General features: G+C 38.6%; 3 protein-coding genes across 3 annotated transcripts; all 3 read right to left on the minus strand.

Annotated features, from left to right (window-relative positions):
- Positions 1-4999: 4999 nt before the first annotated feature.
- LOC115680506 (wall-associated receptor kinase-like 1) lies at positions 5000-8019 on the minus strand. Its single transcript, XM_030604321.2, has 3 exons — positions 7122-8019; positions 6746-6850; positions 5000-6317 (listed from the first exon to the last, which is right to left on the minus strand). The coding sequence occupies exons 1-3, from the start codon at positions 8017-8019 to the stop codon at positions 5107-5109; spliced, it is 2214 nt and encodes a 737-aa protein (XP_030460181.2). The 3' UTR covers positions 5000-5106.
- A 1650-nt stretch (positions 8020-9669) lies between these two features.
- Positions 9670-11392, minus strand: LOC115680507 (wall-associated receptor kinase-like 8). Its single transcript, XM_030604323.1, has 2 exons — positions 11338-11392; positions 9670-10094 (listed from the first exon to the last, which is right to left on the minus strand). Exons 1-2 carry the CDS (start codon positions 11390-11392, stop codon positions 9670-9672), a joined length of 480 nt encoding a protein of 159 aa, XP_030460183.1.
- Positions 11393-11432: 40 nt separating this feature from the next.
- LOC115680508 (wall-associated receptor kinase-like 1) lies at positions 11433-11978 on the minus strand. The gene is made up of 2 exons (XM_030604324.2): positions 11667-11978; positions 11433-11561 (listed from the first exon to the last, which is right to left on the minus strand). The coding sequence occupies exons 1-2, from the start codon at positions 11976-11978 to the stop codon at positions 11433-11435; spliced, it is 441 nt and encodes a 146-aa protein (XP_030460184.2).
- Between the last annotated feature and the right edge of the window lie 2013 nt (positions 11979-13991).

Here is a 13991-nt window from a genome sequence, read left to right on the forward strand (position 1 = left end):
TTTTTTTTCTCAACAGAGGCGCGGCGGCGGCGACTAGGGTTTTAGCTCGATCCGGCCGGGGTTCTTCTTCTCGCTCATTTCTTCTTCTCCTTCTTCTTCTGTTTTTATTTTTATTTTTTCCTTTTATTTTCTTTTCGGTAAATAGAGGATTTCTCGTCCTTTTGTTTTGGGAAAATGAGGCAAATGATTTATGAGCTTTGGCTTGATGTTCAATATGATCTCTGGATTTTTAATTTGTTCAATATGATTTCTCGAATTTTGGTACATGATCAGCTTAGTTCCTGAACTATATGAAATGTTCGGTGTTGTCTCTGAACTTGAATTGATAAAGGGTCAACATTGAATAATTTCATGTAATTTAGGGTCTGAGTGGAACATGCATCAAAAGTCCATGAAAAGTTCACGGACCACATTGCACATTGTGCTAAAATTCAATGACCATATAGAATAAATTAAAAGTTTAAGAACTACATTGTAAATTGAGCCAAAATTCGGGGATTCATTTTGTCATTATCCCTTTTATTTTCTTCTATTCACAATGGAAATTGCACCGCAAGTCTTGTTTTGTGCATTCGAGTCCTAAATTTTTATATTAAAAAAGTACATTCGAGTCCTAAACATTTCAATTCATTCAATTAAGTCCTCGACTTTTGTTGAAAAATACAATTAAGTAAATTTAAGAACATCATATAAGCACTTTTTGAGTGACGCGCATTCAATTTTAGATATTGTTCGTCGAAAGGACTTGATTAAATCAATTGAAAGATTTGGGACTTGATTACATTTCATACACAAGATTTAGGACATCCCATGCAATTTTTCCTAGTTCAACATATGATCAAGAACAGCAATGTCCTAATGTCCTTCAGTATTCCATCGGCTTTAGCAACTCATTGCATTGATGCAACAGTGAATGTAAAGGTGCGTTTATTTTACCGAAAACATAACGTTTTTGAAAAATGTTTTCTAGAAATTCATTTTTCAGAAAAACGATTCGTTTTCCTTCGTTTAGTAATATGTAATCGATATCGTTTTCTGATAGTTGGATTTTATTGGAAAATGATTTTAATCTCATGATTTTATCTCAGGAAAAAAAAATTGAAATTTTTTAAATTATTTTTATTTAAAAAATAGATTTTTTAATCATTTTTAATTTCTTTTTTATTTTAAAAAAAATTCGAATTTTTATTCATTTTTTTCTTTTTTCTTCTCTTTCCTTTCCTTTTTTGTTTTCTTTCCTTTTCTTTCTCCTTCTTCCTCTGTCGCAACCGGCCGGCGACACCCTGGCGACGGCCTTGGGCGACCCGCGAGCCCGCCGACCTTGGCGGAGCCCGAGCTCGCCTGGATCTAGTGAGCCGAGCTTGGGCTCGCCTGGATCTGGCGAGCCACGAGCTCGTCAGCCTTGTTTGAGCCCTAGCTCACCGGGAGGTGGAGGCGAGGTGGAGGCTGCGAGGTCGGGCCTCATGCGACGCTGGCGAGCTCGAGGTCGCCAGATCCCGGCGAGACTCGACCTCGCTCAAGGTCGGTGAGACTCAAGCTCGTTGTGTTGAGGCTGGTGAGCTCGGCCTCACCTGAGGCGGGTCGTCGCCGGCCCGCGCTTGTGGCCAGTCGCCGACCGACGGAGGGAGGAAGACGGAAAAAGAAAAAAAAGAAAAAAAGAAAATGAAAAAAAAAGAAAACAGAAAAGAAAATTAAAATATTAATAAATTTAAGATAATCAATTCCGGAAAGTATTTTCACCTTCTTAAAGTAAGGAATTCACTTTTCTAAATTTATATATGAATGATTTATTTAACCGGAAAGTGTTTTCGGTTGACCAAATCATTTTCGGACAACCAAACGAATGAAAGTCCGGAATACACTTTCCCGGAAAACAATTTCACCAAAACAAATGCACCCTAAGTTTCTATTCATGCTCTTCTCATTATGCAAGGTAGTAACTATTCACTAAGAGAGTAGCATCTAATTCTATTTCAGGACGGTTCGCTCCTCGCTCCTACGTTAACCGGCAAATTCGAATCTCTTGCTTAAAGCCGAAGCTTCGACGATAACCGGCGACATCCTTCACACTGATTCAAAGAACCGAACCACCCGGCTTCTGCCGTCATCTCGTAATGTTCCTCCGGCTGCACTTGAAAACCCCACGACTGCTCCATCCGTGTTGAGTTCGTGCCGCCCCTCCGGTGGCATCCTCCAAGGTGTTGCATGAAAACTATTATGGTTCTGTCCATAACTAATTTTTTGTTCCCAGAATCAGTTTTGGACCAGAAACCCGTTTGGTAACGCAATTTCATTTTTCTATTTCCGGGACAAGTTTGCTTCCAAAACTGATTCTGAAACCAGAAATGAGAACAAAAAAAAAGTTGGTTTTTCATTTCTGGAACAAAAGTGAGAACCATTTCTGAGGAATTTATTTTCTTCAACACACATATTCATATGGAAATCACGATATTTGAGGTGAGAAAAAAAAGCAAAAAATCAAAAATTTCAAAACTTAACAGAATGGTTTAGAATATGTGGCTACCCACTTTCAGTGAAATTTAAATTTTTTTAGGTACCGAAAAAAATAAATAAAAACAAAAAATTTCAAAATTTCACAAAATGGCTTAGAAAACCTATGGCCACCCACTTTGAGCAAAATTTAATTTTTTTATTTGCCAAAAAATAATAAAAAATAATAAAAAATTCTAAAATTTAAAAGCTTCACAGAATATCTTAGAATACCTGTGGCCACCCAATTTGAGCGAAATTTTATTTTTTTAGATGCCGAAAAAATAAAAAAAGCAAAAAATCAAAAATTTCAAAACTTCACAGAATGGCTTAGAATACTTATGGCCATCCACTTTGAGTGAAATTTAAATTTTTTAAGGTGCCGAAAAAAATAAAAAATAAAAAAATTCAAAACTTCACAGAATAGCTTAAAATACCTGTGGCCACCCACTTTGAGTGAAATTTAAATTTTTTTATATGCCAAAAAAAATAAAAATAAGCAAAAAAGTAAAAATTTCAAAACTTTACAGAATTGCTTAAAATACCTGTGGCCACCCACTTTGAGCAAAATTTTATTTTTTTAGTTGCCGAAAAAAATAAAAAAAAATAAAAAAATAAAAAATTTCAAAACTTCACAAAATGGCTTAGAATACCTGTGGCCATCTACTTTAAGTGAAATTTAAAATTTTTTAGGTGCCGAAAAAAATAAAAAAATAAAAAATAAAAAAACTTCACATAATTGCTTAAAATACCTGTGGCCACCCACTTTGAGTGAAATTTAATTTTTTTTAGGTGTAGAAAAAAAAATAAAAATAAGCAAAAAAGAAAAATATTCAAAACTTCACAGAGTGGCTTAGAATACATGTGGCCATCCACTTTGAGTGAAATTTAATTTTCTTTAGGAACCAAAAAAAAAATACCATTTGGGCATCTAATAAAAATTAAATTTTACTCAAAGTGGGTGGCTAGAGGTATTGTAAGTCATTCTGTGAAGTTTTGAAATTTTTGATTTTTTATGTTTTTTTTCACTTAAAAAAATTTAAATTTCACTCAAAGTGGATGGCCACATGTATGCTAAGTCATTCTGTGAAGTTTTGAAATTTTTGATTTTTTGCTTTTTTTTCACCTCCAAAAATTAAAATTTCACTCAAAGTGGGTGGCCACAGGTATTCTAAGCCATTCTGTGAAGTTTTGAAAATTTTAATTTTTTTAAATTTTTTTTGGGTTTCTCAAAAAAATTAAAATTTACTCAAAAAGTGGGTGGCCACAGGTATTCTAAGCCATTTTGTGATATTTTGAAATTTTTTGTTATTTTTTTGGGCACCTCAAAAAATTTAAATTTTACTCAAAGTGGGTGGCTACAAGTATTCTAAGCAATTCTGTGAAGTTTTGAAATTTTTGATTTCTTGATTTTTTTTGAAAAAATTCAATAAATTTCCTATTTTCCCTAAATCTGAATTTTTTTTTATTTTCTTGACATTTTGATGATTTTTTATGGAATTTTTCAATTTTTTGGGATTTTCTGATTTTTTTTGAGATTTTTATGAATTTTTCGGATTTTTTAATTATTTTTATTCCATTTCTAAAAAAATGGATTTCTGTTCTTGGAAATAGAATTTTCTGTTGTTTATCAAACTGGTTTTTGTTTCAGGAAATAGAAATTTTGTGCTGTTATCAAACGGGTTTCTGTTCTAGAAATAGAAATTTTTGGTCGTTATCAAACGGGTTTTTTTTCTCAGAAACTCATCCAGGAACCAGAAATAGAAAAATCTATTTCTGGTTCAGGAACTCATTCCGGAACAGAATGGTTATCATGCGCACCCCAAGTAGTTTGGTTTCTCATCCTTCGTCTCCGAGATCCTCTTTTTTTTTTGCGCAAACAAAAAGAATGTATAAAAATACGAAGAACATATAAAAAAAACAATTAGCAATATATAGAAATCATCAAAGTTAAAGAAAAATATTTTCCCGCATAAAAATTAAATAAGATATGTTCCAAATTTTTGGAAACCATTGAGAATTTTTATGATTTACGCTAAATTATTTAGATCACTGCTAAAGTCACAAGTGTAAATTATTATCGTTTTATTAATCCCATTTTATAAATTATGTGTTCAAATTTCAAAGTAGCTCAGTGCATCGCTTCTAGACTAGTTTCTGGTTAGTCGAATCACAATTTATGTTGAGAGTTCTCCTCGAACATTTAGTGATCTCCCTAGCTAGGAGGGACAAGATGCCGAACCGACTTAACCTTCGTCGCGAACCGGCTTGCGCCCGGCAACGGGGCTTTGCTAGACCCGCCGTGGTTTGTGTGGTGCGTTGTGCATTAGGAGTGTCAGCAAGAGAACGGAGTGGAAAAAGGAAATGGACAACCATTGCCAAAGGCATATGCCTGAGTCACATTGATAGTAAAGCCCATTGAAAAGCTAGAGCAGACTAACAAGAAATCAAGAAGAGATAATAGAATCTCCAATGATGCAAGATATACAGTGAGTGTATCAAAGGGTGCACGAGTGCAGTATATCATTATTCTGTAACTCACTTATAAAGAGCAAATAGAGATATTGTGATGTTTCGCATCATAGAAAACTGGGACACAAACAACGAAATGCATCTTCATCTCGGCAAATCGTAAAAGAGCGACATATCGTCCTCCACCAAAGTTAGCTCCACATCTGCTTTCGACCGCGTCAATACGGAGACCGCACCCGAAGGACGGATAGATCCAGCTCTGATGCTGTCGATCTCTTCGTCATTTTGCCAGACAACCACGGGATTTCGGAGGGATCGTACTCGCTCCAATTCCATCGCCACTTCCTTCATTGTGGGCCTGTACCTTCCCTGCAGGTTTAAGCAATTTTTTGCCAAGTTAGACACCGCAATAATTTCTTCTTTCTCATCATGGTCTAATACCTCCTTATCAAGAACATCGAACAAGCGGTTCTCCTCCGTCGAAATGATGAAGTACATGGCTAGACTTCTGCCCTCTTCCGCCCTCAATTGAGAAACTGGCTTTTCTCCCGTTAGTAGCTCAACAAGGACAACCCCGAAGCTATAGACATCGCTCTTATCTGTAAATTGACTTGTTTGGAAGTATTCCGGGTCTAAGTATCCGACGGTTCCTTGCACTTTTGTGGTCAAGTGCGTTTGGTCGATGGTAATTGATCTGGAAGCTCCGAAATCAGCCACTTTGGCTCGATATTTTTCGTCCAAAAGTATGTTCGACGACTTGATATCACGATGATAAATTGGGATGGCCGCAGCAAAGTGCAAATATGAAAGAGCCCCAGCAACTTCATTGGCGATTCTTAATCGCATGTCCCATGACACGGGAAATCTTCCGCATGGATTATGAAGATAATGGTAAAGAGTTCCATTGGGGACAAATTCATATACGAGAAGAGGAACTTCACTCTCCAGACAAAATCCCAACAGCCTGACCACATTTCTGTGATTGATTTCGGAGAGAATAACGACTTCATTAATGAACTGTTCGACTCGTCCTGCATCGACAACTTTGGATTTCTTCACTGCGATGATCGTTCCATCTGTCAACATTCCCTTGTAAACTGTTCCTTGACCACCCTGACCCAGTATCCGGTTCTCGTTAAAATGGTCGGTAGCCGTGTCTAACTCCGCTGAGGTGAATAACTTGCCTTTTGCTGTGTGATTGTCTTCAACAGAAGATAGGCGCTGTTGCAACACAAATCCACCATTACGTTTGAAGAACTTTCGCTTGAGCTTTGCAGCGCGCCTTATTTTGATGAACTTGTACAACCAACAAGAAAGAAGAAGTAATACTATGGCTCCGACACTGGTGCCCGTACCTGTGTAAAAAAAAGTCAACTGCAATTGCTTTAGGAACCTAACAGACAGTATTCAGAGAGTTTCTCTTGACTCTGGGATTTACATAAGCAATTTCACCTTCATCGTCGACAAATTAGCTTCCACCAATTTTGACAAGTGTCTTCTTGCTTTAGAAAGAAAATAGAAAGGAGGATTCACTCAACAAAATAATTCGAAAGACTCTTGAATACTGTGCGTCTTTTATGGGTGAGAAACGATGGTACAATCAAATTGTTAAATGCATAGAATTGGAAAATATAATTGAGTTAAAAGCAGTGTTGAACGCACAGATTATGAAAGCACAGTTAAGTTGAGCAGAGATGGTAATATATGCATTCATGCATATGAAATTGGCGTATACAGAGTCACATTCTGTGAGCAGGAGAAAAAAGAGCAGGCAGTGACGTACCTATAATGGTGATGGTCTTATTGTCTTCGCAGTAGTATGACCCCGGTCGATTCACACACTTCCCTCGGCAGTTGATGTTTGGTTCTTCTTTGCACTCATCGATATCTGATCAATATTAAAATGGATGGGTTAAGGAAAGAAAGAAAAAGAACAGGCAGTTTCAAGATATATGACTGAACATTCAGCCGTCAAATTCTCTCTTGGATTCTCCTGTATTACTGGTTTGTGAGCATCCATCATCTGATTTGCACAATTTAATTATTGCAACTGTATTCATAGGCTTTTCATAGGTTTCGAGCATTGCATATCGTCCTACCTGGCTTTGGATAAAGAATAAGGCTAAGATACAAAGTAAAAGCGAACATTCTAAGCTCACCTTGGCATCCACGGGGAAGAAAATAATTCCCTCTGTAGCCTTGATTGCAAGAACATACTCGAAGATCCAACTTTTGCATCAAGTACTGCTGGCAGGAGCCGGAAATGTCATTGCCGCGCCTATTGCTTTGTTTGCTCAGCAGGTATTCCTCATATGGGCTAATCGCCCATTTGAGCATCACCGGAACGTCCGGTGGTAAACTGTTCAATTTAGCTCGATGCCACCATCCACTCTCAACCAAGAATGCGTACCTACATTCTGCATCTCCTTGTGCTATGGCTTCATCCTTGAGAGTCTTGAATGTCACGTTGTATTTCCTAATATCATTGTTGATTGAAATCGTACAACAACCGTTACCGGTATGGCAGTGGTCATACCCAAGAGTCCTGTTTCCGCCACAGGAAGACTTGCATTCTACGACCACCCCTTCGGTATGATAGATGGACATCAAGGCCTTGGTGTCACAACCTCCCGCAACAAAAAAGTTCTCATGCTGAGAGTACCAGAAAAAGCTTCTTGTTAAGTCCACTGGGTTTTGCTGGTTGGTCGTACAATTAAGATGGGAATACGATATCGGCTGGCTGACCCTAATGACCCCTGGGGAGTATGAACTTTGCGGTAGCCGGATATCTAACACCACCACGCTCAAATTCTTAAGTACCGGAATAGAGATGCCGCTGGTCTGCTGGCAATCGGTCTCGTACTGGGGATCCAAGAAGCAGCCGGGTCCGATTCCAAAAGGGTACGGAATGTTTGTTAGATTGCCGCATGTGTCCGGACAGCCTGGCCAGGCCAGACTTCGAGAAGGCGGTTCTACGGCATCAGCTGACCGGTTCGCCGTGAAAACAAGCACAAGAACAAAGAAGGCCGTCGCCAGGTTCATCTTCTCCCGATTCATCCTCCACAGTCTGCTCCTACAGCTAGCTATTAAATTGTCAAACACCTCTCGGGTGTTCTGTCTCTCTCTCTCTCTCTGTCTTTATTCACTCTGGCAGTTAGCACTCAACGGAACTGCTTGACTTTGACTCTGCTCTCTGCCGTTTGTCCATCGTTGCCATCGTTGGTGGACTATTTCCTGCTAAATATGTTTTGTTGCAAATGTATGTCATATTCTCCATCAAACAAAACGCCAGGCATGAAACTTCCTAAGTATCATCCTAAGAATGCCAAAACTCTTGTACTATTGCATTTGTATCCTTCGAAATAACATTAACATATTAACAGCGATTTGACATATGGGATGAATCGCAATATACCGGTCACCAAGTATATTTTGCTCTTCACGAAATCACTGAATTTCGGGTTGCCCCGACTCCGACTTTTATTATCCCTACGAACAATTTCCGCTAATTTATTTCTATTCTTAAAATATATTACGGATGTGATAAAGTTACCCCAGTACCTCTCGCATTAACATGTATTTAAAATTACCGCCGGACTCTTGCTTTAGCGCGATTAAGATATGATCTTCTAACATTAAGTCGGGCATACACCGTTTATTCAATTAGGCATGTTCGATACAATATTTAGCAAAACCAAGTTTTTTCATTGAATATATCAATTTTCTTATATGTCATATATGGCTTAAATATGAAGCTTTCTGTTGCAATATAACGAGGAAATGATGCGGGATCTTGCAAATTAAGTCAATGCGTAAATACTCGTAGGAAACAAACAAGAAACGAGAAACGACACTGTAGATTTACGTGATTCTATCCGAATATCGATACCTACATCCACGAGGGGAGCCAACAACAAATAATCCACTATAATCGGAGAATCAGAGTTACAATTCGCTCATACGCTCGAGTGTTTTTCACACCTAAATTTAAGTTCAAACCCAAAGTGTTTACGAATAAACAACTTAATTGGACGAAATAAACTCCCCGAACAAATTTGGATCTCTTCGTGCGGCCGAGCCTTGAGAACATTTGTGCATTCTGCTTTCTTTTGTTCTCACGGCTCTGTAGAGGACTTCTCTATACGGCGGCTCACTTTCATTGAACAAGACGCGTGCCCTTTTATTCCTCTCCAGAACAAACCCTTTTCGTCAGAACCAAAAAGACAAGAAAGTCCTTCTGATACAAATCAGCAAAACTTCGCATAACGTGAGCAGAACTTCCCTTTTGTTGTTTCTTTGCTCCATAAAATAAACCTTTAATATATTTATTAAAGGTACCCCTATTTCGTCCTTTAGTATGCCCTTTTTGCTGAAGACGTCTACGGTACGTACTTGGAGAGGATTTCCTTTCGTGAGCAATCTTCAATATTATCTCCAATAGAAAAGTTATCTTCACAGTCAACTATGGAAATTTATCCAAGCGAGTCGCGTTCCATAAACGGCTCAAACTCGAGTCATAATTTAATACTTTCCATAAGTTATAGAATAGGAGTCACCACATATAAGACCATGCAACAATAACTTCTATTATACACGAGTAAGTGCATGATATATTGCTGTTTCTTTTTCGTGATTGTTTATTTAGGGCGTATTGGGTAACCAGCAAAGTGCAAATACGAAAGAGCCCAGCAACTTCATTGGCCATTCTTAACTGTGTCTCCATGACATGGGAAATCCTCTGCATGCATTATGAAGATATTGGTGGAGAGTTCCATTGGAGACAAATTCATATTCCAAAAGAGGAACTTCACTCTCCAAACAGAATCCCAATAGCTTGACCATATTTCTGTGATTGATTTCGAAGAGAATAAGGATCTCATTGACAAACTGTTCGACTTGTTCCGCATCAATAACTTTGGATTTCTTAATTGCAATGATCATTCCGTCTGTCAATATTCCCTTGTAAAATGTTCCTTGGCCATCCTCACCCATTATTCGAATCTCGTTAAAATGATCCGTAGCCGTGTCGAACTTTGTTGAGGCGAATAACTTGCCTTTTGTGATGTGATTGTCTTCATGAGAACCCGCTTTAAGCCATAGATTTATCCTTTTAGCTTGCATACTTTTCGCTCCTGTCCATCAGAGCCGATAGGCGTTGTTGCAACACAAGTCCGCCATTACGTTAGAGGAACTTTTTCTTGAGCTTTGCCGCATGCCCTCTTTCGATGATCTTGTACAACCACCAAGAAAAGCGCAAGAGTAATACTACGGCTCCGACACCAGTGCCCATACCCGTGTTAAAAAAAAGATGACATTATGAGAGTTTTTCTTCATTCTAGGATTTCAATAACCAATTTCACCTTCATCGTCAACGAATTCGCTTCCACCAATTTGAACAAGTGCCTTCTTGGTTTGAAGAGAGAAAATGGAAAGGAGGATTCACTCAACAAAATAATTCGAAAGACCCTCGAGTGCGATGCATCATGTACGGGTGAGAAACGAAAATTTCGATCAAATTGTTAAATGAATAGAATTGGAAAATATAATTGAGTTAAAAGCACTGTTGAATGCACAAATTATGAAAGCACGGTCAAATTGAGCAGAGATGGTAATATCTTTCGCCTTCATGCAGACGAAATTGGTGTATATACGGACAGTCACGTTACGCACGTAGGAGAAAAAAGAGCAGGTAGTGACGTACCTATCACGGTGTTAATTTTTTTTGTCTACACAGTTATATGACCCCGGTCGATTCACACACTTCCATTGGCATTTGATGTTGCGGATCTTCTTTGCACTCATTGACATCTGACTAAAATTAAATGATGGATGGGTTAACGAAAGAAGCAAACAGAACAAGCAATTTCAAGATATATGACCAAACATTCAGCAGTCAAATTCTCTCATGGATTATATTATATTATCAATTTGTGAGCATCCATCATCTGATTTGAACAATTTAATTATTACAACTGTATTCGCAGGCTTTTCGTAGGTTTCGAGCTTGCGTATCGTCCTCCCTGGCTTTGGACAAAGAATATGGTTAAGATGCAAAGTAAAAGCGACGTTTTAAGCTCACCTTGGCATCCCTGGGGAAGAAAATAATTCCCTTTGTAGCCTCAATTGCAAGCACAAGATATACGAATAGAACCCCCGAGCGTTTGGCAGGAGACGCGCCTTGTTTACATAAACTTATAGAGCCACTGAGCTCTTGGCAGGAGCCGGAGTTATTATTACGGCGCCTATTGCTTTGTTTGCTCATCAGCTCTTCCTCATATCAGGGTGATCACCCATTCAAGCAACACCGGAACATCCGGCGGTAAACTATCTAGATCGGCTTGTAACCACCATGCAGCCTCGACCAAGAAGGCGTACCTGCATTCTGCATCCCTGGCGCTATGGCTTCACCCTCAAGAGTCTTGAATTCCATTATGTATTTGCCAATATCATTGGTGATCGAAATCAGTAAGTCACTGGTAAAATCCAAGAGTCCCGTTTCTGCCACAGGAAAACCTGCATCCTATGACCTGCTGTGGGGTATCACTGATGACCATCAAGGCTTGGATATCACTACATTCGGCAACAACATAGTTTTCAGCCTGGGAGTACCTGAAAACTTTGTTATGTCCTCATAAGTCCACTGGGGCGTCGTTTTGCTGGTTGGTCAAACAATTAAGATGTGAATACGTTATTGGCTGTCTGACCTTAATGAGGCCTAGGGAGTCTAAACTTTGCAGCAGCTGGATATCTAACATCACTACGCTGAAATTCTTAAGTACCAGAGCAGAGATGCCGTGGGTTTGCTGGCAATTGATCTCGTACAGGGGATCCAAGAAGCAGATAGGTCCAATTCCACCAGGATACGGAATGTTTGTAAAATTACCACACGTATCTAGACAGCCTGGACAGGCCAGACTATAGGGAGGTGGTTCCGCAGCATCAGCTGACCTGTTTGCTGCAAAAACAAGCACAAGAACAAAGGAGGACGTCGCCAGGATCATCTTCTCCCGGTTCATCCTCCACAGTCTGCTCCTGGAGCTAGCTATTGAATTGTCAAACACTTCTCCATTAAACGAATAATCCAATGCTGGAGGGCACGAACATCATACCACGACGCTGCCACTACTTGTCCACCCGCAACCGTCGTCTTCCTCTCTGTCGTTGGTTGATGATGCCTCTCAGTCTCGGGTGCGCTCTCTCTGTATATATATATATATATATATATATATATATATATATATATATATATATATATATATATATATATATATATATATATATATATATAGTTACCCTGGGCGTTAGCACCCGACAAAAACTACTTGACTTGACTCTGCTATGTGACTTTTGTCCGTCAATGCAATCATTAGTTGAGTTTGTATGCATGTGCTTTCTGAACATATTCCCAAATGTATGTCATATTCTCCATTAAACATAATGTCAGGCATTAAATCTTGGAAACTTTCCAATAACTTCATGAACCCCGCAATAATCGCCGCCCAGATGTTTCTTGTAAGTATCATCCTAAGAATGCCACAACTCTTGCATGGTCATATTTGTATTCATCGAAACACATTAACTTATCAAAAGTTAATTGACATATGGATAAATCACAATGTAGTGGTCACTAAGTTTTATTTGAGTTAAATATAAGAATTGCGGAAGAGAGAAATGTGAGAAATTGTATATATTTTGATATATTGAAAAGAGTACATAGAGAGCCTATTTATAGGCTTAGATAGAGAAAATCAAATGAAATCAAATTTGATATGCATAATCAAAAGAGATATAGAAAATGAAAGGAAATATTCCTAGTAGATTTCTAAATATCTTCAACATCCCCCTCAAACTCATAGTAAGTCACCTTGAGTTTGAATCATTGTCGAACAGTGCCACGAAAACTTATTTTTCCAACGACACTGCATGGCATCGGGCTTGGTGAATCTGGGACGGGGCGGTGAGTGAGGCCGCATCTGGCTTATCTGAAGTTGAGCGAGTCTGGTGGTGATTTTGGCTTCTCGAAATGATGCGTGAAAGGTCGAGAATCAGAGGGGAAACAACAAGTGGCCGAAACGGCTGGCTTGCGAAACAGTAACTAAGCGATGCGGCCTATATGGCTGGCGTCGTAACATCAAGCGAGCTATACGGCTACCTTGGAAAAGAGTTACTGGATGCGGCCTGTGCGGCTAGATCGAAAGAAAGCCACCTCCATGAAAAAGGCTCGACGGGTGACATAATCAGTGCGATTAGCATCGAAACACTATGCAGACTCGATTAAGTGCTTCCTCATATGAGACTTGTGGGCACCAAGTGAACACTATTGAACAGTAATGATGGGGATGGATTTATTCTGCGCTGAGAATGATAAAACGGAAAAAAAAGGATTAGGGAAATTTCTGGGGTGCGTGAGGTGCATCGGGTGCGAAGTGCACCCGGTGCACTAAGTTGCCTCAAGAAAAGAGGCTCTGATACCAAGTTAAATATAAGAATTGCGAAAGAGAGAAATGCGAGAAATTGTATATATTTCGATATATTAAAAAGAGTACATAAAAAGCCTATTTATAGGCTTAGATAGAGAAAATCAAATGAAATCTAATATGATATGCATAATCAAAAGAGATATAAAAAATCAGAGGAAATGTCCTAAATATTCCTAGAAGATTTTTGTTCTTCATTTTTGCCAAACAAAAATATCGGAGAAATCAAATTTGACTGGCATTTTTTTTCATTGTCTCGCGTATATGTGATATGTAAAAGTGTATATATTGGTCCTTAACATTTTCTTTTTGAAAAAATAGGAAATAGACAATATGTCACGCAATTCATTCAATCCCCTCGAAACCAACTTTGAGGAGAAAGCTCTGCTCAAGCACTATGATGACAGGTAGTCATTTTCCAAAACGGTTTCGAGCAATAAAAAATGTTAGTCTAAAGATAATTAAAACGACATCACCTACTTCATTAAATATGCATATTCTCCAAGTAGAACGGATACTTCAGTCTCAGACCTGAAGACTCGAGATAGATTT

This window comes from Syzygium oleosum, unplaced genomic scaffold, assembly GCF_021117445.2.
Source record: "Syzygium oleosum isolate NSW1041296 unplaced genomic scaffold, Sole_v2.1 Sole_v2.11, whole genome shotgun sequence".
Classification (NCBI taxonomy): domain Eukaryota; kingdom Viridiplantae; phylum Streptophyta; class Magnoliopsida; order Myrtales; family Myrtaceae; genus Syzygium; species Syzygium oleosum.

What these genes read in the sequence shown, in the direction of transcription:
- LOC115680506 (XM_030604321.2), bottom strand. Translation starts at nt 8,019, where the DNA reads ATGAATCGGGAGAAGATGAACCTGGCGACGGCCTTCTTTGTTCTTGTG. An exon ending in TCTTCCCCGTGGATGCCAAG is followed by an intron (nt 6,851 to 7,121) that starts GTGAGCTTAGAA and finishes AATATTGATCAG; the next exon opens with ATATCGATGAGTGCAAAGAA. An exon ending in TAAGACCATCACCATTATAG is followed by an intron (nt 6,318 to 6,745) that starts GTACGTCACTGC and finishes TTTTTTACACAG; the next exon opens with GTACGGGCACCAGTGTCGGA.
- LOC115680507 (XM_030604323.1), bottom strand. Translation starts at nt 11,392, where the DNA reads ATGGAATTCAAGACTCTTGAGGGTGAAGCCATAGCGCCAGGGATGCAG. An exon ending in GCCAGGGATGCAGAATGCAG is followed by an intron (nt 10,095 to 11,337) that starts GTACGCCTTCTT and finishes TCTGATGGACAG; the next exon opens with GAGCGAAAAGTATGCAAGCT.
- LOC115680508 (XM_030604324.2), bottom strand. Translation starts at nt 11,978, where the DNA reads ATGAACCGGGAGAAGATGATCCTGGCGACGTCCTCCTTTGTTCTTGTG. An exon ending in ACTCCCTAGGCCTCATTAAG is followed by an intron (nt 11,562 to 11,666) that starts GTCAGACAGCCA and finishes AGGTACTCCCAG; the next exon opens with GCTGAAAACTATGTTGTTGC.